Source organism: Solanum pennellii, chromosome 3 (assembly GCF_001406875.1).
Source record: "Solanum pennellii chromosome 3, SPENNV200".
NCBI lineage: Eukaryota > Viridiplantae > Streptophyta > Magnoliopsida > Solanales > Solanaceae > Solanum > Solanum pennellii.
The window spans coordinates 1,485,832-1,492,396 of NC_028639.1; the positions used below are offsets into that span (position 1 = coordinate 1,485,832).

Below are 6,565 nucleotides of genomic sequence, written 5' to 3' on the forward strand. Positions count from 1 at the left end.
TTTATTGTTTTAATATATGAAGCAAAATTCAGATGTTGCAATAAATATTTCGATCAATTGATTTCATCAAATTGCTTAAAAGTAACGTGTATTTGGTGGGAATGAAAATATTTTACTAGAAAATAAAAAATTTATGTGTTTCTAACTTATTGTTTAATATTTGATAACAAAGTAAAAATTAAAAAATAGAATTAACTGAGTATTTATATATAAACTAGCAAAGTATTTTATCGGTGAGATGAATTGGAAAAGAGATGGGTTGAAGACGTTGAATGACTAGCAGAAAGGAAATAATAAACTTAAAAATTACTAATGAAACTTGTTTCCTCTCGCGATATCATTCCTTATTTTAAAAGTTGTTATTAAAACACACCCTATCTACTTCTAGAAGATCTAATACGCAAATAAAACTCTTAAATTTGAGTGATTTTTAATCCTATAAAATAAAATAATATATATGTAACATCAAGCTCAAATAATTTAATTAAAATCAAGTCCTTGACTTCCAAGGATGCCATTTTGTCTCTTCTTTACGTACGACTCATTCCATGGCATTGATATATTCAACATTTATTTACCATTTTCTTGCTAGTTCCTCCTCTATTTTAATTTGTGCTCCTTTCACTCACAAAAACAATAATGTTTAATAGATGTTTTAATTGTTTTGGTGGTGAACAAAAACTAGAAATCAGGTATACCATCGATTATCATTTTAATTAATATAAATGCTTATGTTATATGCTTAATTAATTTTAATATTTTTTTTGTTCGTGATTGAAAATTATTTAGTGGTCAGATCAAGAACAGGGATTATCCATGGGATATTTACACATTAAAAGAGCTCGTTAACGCTACAAACAATTTCCATAATGATAACAAGATTGGTGAAGGAGGGTTTGGAAGTGTTTATTGGGGCCGAACAAGTAAAGGCATCGAGGTACTTTCTATAGTTAAACAACAAAATTCGTCACTAATTCTCTTTAGCAACATGACATGTTAACGATAAAGTTCATAACTAATTATACGTTTTTCTTTTTCTTGGATATATTGAGAATTTTTTTTTAAATTTGTTTAGATAGCAGTTAAAAGGCTAAAGGCAATGAGTGCAAAAGCAGAAATGGAATTTGCAATAGAAGTTGAGATACTTGGAAGGGTGAGACATAAAAATTTATTAGGTCTAAGAGGATTTTATGCTGGTGAAGATGAAAGGCTTATTGTTTATGATTATATGCCTAATCATAGCTTAATCACTCATCTCCATGGCACACTTTCTGCTGATTGTCTTCTTGATTGGCCACGAAGAATGAAAATTGCTATTGGATCTGCTGATGGATTATGGTAATTAAACACTCTATTCAAACCTTAATTAATCCCCCTCGATTATGATTTTATTTGTCTGATTTTGACTTGATACGAAAAAGAATATGTGGTATATAATAGTACTAGGGTCTAGATGATAACAAGTATATTCGTTTTGTATATCCATAAAAATCTATTGGACTCACTAGTTATATATTGCACAAAATATAGTGTAGCACATATTAATTGAAAATGTTTCAATTATCTAATTTTAATTTTATATTTTGTAGTTACTTGCACCATGAAGCAAACCCTCATATCATACATAGAGATATCAAGGCAAGCAATGTCCTCTTAGATTCAAATTTCCAAGCAAAAGTGGCAGATTTTGGATTTGCAAAGTTGATACCTGATGGTGTTACACATCTAACAACAAGGGTTAAAGGAACCCTAGGCTACTTAGCGCCCGAATACGCGATGTGGGGGAAAGTCTCTGAGAGTTGTGATGTCTATAGTTTTGGAATATTACTTCTTGAAATCATAAGCGCTCGAAAACCCTTAGAAAAACTTGCTAATGGTGTCAAACGTGACATTGTGCAATGGGCACTTCCATATATACAAAAAGGTGATTTTAATCATATTGCTGACCCTAGGCTCAAAGGAAAGTTTAATCTTCAACAATTGAAGAATACAATATTGATTGCTATCAAGTGTACTGATGGAAATCCTGAAAATAGACCAAGTATGTTACAAGTGGTGGATTGGCTTAATAATAATATTGTGATGGAAAAGAGGAAAAAAGATATCAAAATAGTGAAGAATATTAGTACTAGTACTAATTGTGTTGATGAAAATGAGAACAATGACTATGTTGGTGATGATTATGACACAAACAATGAAGGTTATATTAAGAGAAAAAATTAAACTTCATTCCTCAATTTTGAATGATAAATATTTTCTCTCCATTATCCTAAATTGACTTTTTTTAATATCTATATCTTTTTTTATGATTTACTTCTTTAACATGATATTTTTTGCTTTTTATCTATGTAACGAATTCTCAATAGAAGAAAAAAAATTATTTACAAGAGGAAAGAAAAGTGAGAAATATTAATAATTAAAGTATTTAAGTTAATAATATTCTATAACGAAATAATTAAATTCACAAAATAAATAAATAATATTATGAACAGTATGATTGAAAGCCTAAAGCGAAACTTCAGAGAGGAGTCCTATTATTTTATTTTCTCATCATATATATTTTGATTTAATATCCATTTTTCTAGCTTTTTTAGATGCAAAATCATCCGTTACTGTTTTATAATTGATTTGTTTTAGTAATTCCTTTTCAACTGATTAAAGAAAGTATCGTTAATCTCTTCATACTCGCTGCAAGCTCGAAGTATCATTTTGTACAAATAAGAATCCCCTTCATTACATGATTTCTTCTTACATAGAAGTATATTTGGTACTACTGCCCTTCTTATCTAAAAAAAAAAGGTTATAATCCAATATGTCATGTCTACTTAATTTTTCTTTTGTTTATTTCTAATCTTTCGAATGAATTTGGTTGATATAATAAAAAATAAAAATTATTAGTGATTAGAAAATGACATTTCATTATTCCTAAATTCATACTAATAAAAATTAATGGGAACGATAAAAAGCAAGACAATAAATAAAGGGTTTACTCTAGAAAGCATTTATACCAATAGCTAATTCATTGAGACCTAGATATTTATGCATTAATTATTGTTATAATTCATCTACAATCTTACGTTTGATAGTCGCAATTTATTAAAATTATTATTATAGTTGACCTTTTGTTGATTTTTACTTTTTAGTTGTTAATTCTTCCTCTCTTATGCATAAAATATTTTATTTATGATATATTCAAATCCCACGGACGGCTTTTGATGCCTTATCATTGTTACAAAGGACAATTGATCTCTAAAAACAAGTGCAATAATAATAAAAAGGCCACGAGGGATGTTATCATCATATTATTACTTAAAATTCACACTACTGCATATTCATTTGGCATCTCTGTAAAGAATCAATATGATATTTTCGAACTCTATATTTTGACGTATTATTTTATATAATATTTTGTTTTATTAGTGTATATGAAAAAGTGTACTTTCATGCTTCGGCCCAACAAAAAATCCTAGAGGGGTAGAGGGCGGCTGCTATTTATAATTTTTTTTTTTTTGGAAAATTTTTTATTAAATTTTTGTTGGTCGATTTAAAAAAAATATATAAACAAGTAAAAGTAAACGATTGGAATAAATAATTTAAATTATTCTTAAAGTATGGGACCAATTGATTTATTCTTGTTTTCGAATGTGTTATTTGGGTGTTACAATGGAGTAATATTTTTTTATGGGAAATTGTTTATAATAGCAAATTATTTATTCAAATTAAATGTCATAATCACAGTTTGTTTTAATTATACCCGTAGCTAACTGTTGTCATTTGCCTCCCTCCCTAGGTTTTTCGCTCGCCCTTTTCGTCAGCCTCTCCCGCGCCTCTCTTGCTTTTGCACAAACGCTAATATATAAAATGCGTTTGTGTTTGTATAAAGCGAGAGAAAATTGCTTTTATACATTTTTTGTTCCCTCTATCCCCTATCCTAGATCTCGCTCGCCACCCGCACTCGCCTCACTCACTTTATACAAACACAAATGTATACATTGCGTTTGTGTAAAGCAAGAGAAAGTTGTATACACAAATATATATATATATATATATTCGTCCTATACACTTATAATTATACAAGTACAAATCTTACCCTGCCTAGTTTTCTTTTGTCTTTCTCTATTTCTCGTTTTATACAAACACAGATCATACAATTGATTCTTTTGTGTATATATACCGAAACAAATTATACAATTGTTTCTATTGTATATGTATAACAAGATATACATATTAATTGCTATAACAAACATAAAATTTGCTATAAAACATAATTATACAAACTATAATTATAACATACAAATATAATTTTTATATGTGAATGTTGTACTATTTTTTATCGATCCAACAATAATTTTCTTAACTCATCTCTTTCAAAATACAAAAGTCCAATAAACTCTCGGTGTTGACTTCAAAATTTTCGACAATAATATTACATTTAGCACTTTTATGCTGCTAAATGTAACATTATAGCCAACAATTGTAACCACTAACATATGACTACTTTATGTTGACATAATTAGGCTCTCTATATGAGAACATGAAATAAGGGCATATATAATATAATAGTGTCTCCAAAACAAGCTACAATATATATATATATATATATGTAAGGTGTTACATGTATATTAATATACATTGCCCCCATATTTGAAACTTTAAAGAGAAATAAGAACAAGAAAGGGACAAAGGGTGCAGAGATTGGAACCTACGTAGTCATGTGAAAAGGAGAGTCGCCGGCCTACAAAGTGAGTCTAACAAGCAATAGAATAGCTAAGAAAAGTAATAGCTATATATTCCAATATTACTTCATTTTTCTAACGGTTTGTGCCAATTTTGTGATACTTAAGAACCCCCCACCTACCCCACTACCTACTACTTTACATACAATAAAATTTGATGGTTATTATATGATGGTCCATCTCACTAAAAAATTTGCAGCCTTTTATATTAACATAGATGCCTAGGTAGGTTAGCTTCCATAGCAACAAGAATGTTCAAAGGTATAATTGGATTTTTTTTAGATGATTATTAACATTCTCGCCAAGTTTTGGAATGTTTTCAACAAACTCTTTTTGGATTTTTATATAAAGCACTATACTAGGGTTGAGACCACTTGTTATGTTATGTAACGAATCAAGTGCTTTTAAGGTTGTCAATAATTCAGAGATGAAATTAATAATATAAGCCAATTTCAAAGTCATATGATGGTCAGGGTATCCAATTGGACACCCTTTATCGGAAAAAAATATCGTATATACAAATGTAATGATATAGAAAATGATTAACTAACATATGTCGAACACTTTTTTAATACAACAAATTATTGTATCCCAACGATTTCACCTCCTTGAAATGAGATAGTGATCGTTTTCCATAACGTAGTTACTTTATAATCATCATTATCATCAAATTATTTGAAACCACATTAGACCTAATTTTTTTACCTCGTTTGACCTAAACCATAGAATCATTAGCTCAAATGTCATTTGTTAAGATGACAAAGAAAAGTATATGAAAATAATCCTAACATATTGATTATATAACTAAAATCAAATTATAATTTTATTTTTTAGGCAAATAAAATAAAATGTGGTAGACAAAAATGGTAGTCCATAGTATTTGATGGTTATTATATGATGGTCCAAGTTAGTTTTAAAATTTGCAGGCTTTTATTAAGAGTAGTGATGATGAATAGATGCATAGGGAGATAGGATGATTAGATAGGTGTTTCATTTTGCATGCAAAAGCCAAAGGCAAAGTCACTCCATCCATAGCCAGGCTGAATAAATCAGTCACGAGAGACTTTGATATAATAAGAAAAAAAAACATAAAACATGATGACAATTCCATTATATATTCTGCTTTAATTTCATTCCACTATCAAATGAAATCAAAATTATCAGAATCACATGTTCAGTCACATATAGTAAAAAAATTTACCTAAATCTAGTAATTGCATGTTTTTTTTTGAGGCGTAAATATTATTTTGTATAGAAATCGGTAATTAAGAGTCATGAGATATTTAGTGATGAATAATTGGCTCAGGCTAATAAATTAATGTGCTTTGTCTACTTCCTGAAATATGAAATGATGCTTGTTGAACTCACTTCAAACTATCACATTGCTCTAGTATAATGAAAACTACTTGTTATTTGTGGCAACGAAAATTCAATTTACTTGTAAGAGGGGAGTATATACATTGATTTTGCAATTTAAAATGGATATATTATCATTTGGTAAAATGACATGTGTATATCTTTATCGTCTAATCAATAATGAATATATGTTTTCATCATTTAATAGATATATATTTATTTATTCGTTAATAAACTAATTTTTTTTTAAAAAAAAATCCTTAAAAGTAGTTTTAGATAAAAATGTCACTTGATTTAAGAATGCTACCTTATCCATTTTTTAATACACCACAATCCGATCCAATTGAAAAACGCACAATTCTTTATCTATTCAAACTCGATTTAAAATCATTTTATGACTGAGTAAGAAGAAAAAATGTTTTTTTTTATTTACATCGGGACTGGAGGTGTAAAAAAGCAGTGAGATAAGGTTT

General features: G+C 28.4%; 1 protein-coding gene across 1 annotated transcript; it reads left to right on the top strand.

Moving 5' to 3' along the window:
- The first annotated feature begins 635 nt into the window (after positions 1-635).
- On the top strand, positions 636-2,244 carry LOC107014126 (PTI1-like tyrosine-protein kinase At3g15890). Its single transcript, XM_015213986.1, has 4 exons — positions 636-692; positions 790-937; positions 1,076-1,338; positions 1,590-2,244. Exons 1-4 carry the CDS (start codon positions 640-642, stop codon positions 2,221-2,223), a joined length of 1,098 nt encoding a protein of 365 aa, XP_015069472.1. The 5' UTR covers positions 636-639; the 3' UTR covers positions 2,224-2,244.
- The last annotated feature ends 4,321 nt before the right edge of the window (positions 2,245-6,565 follow it).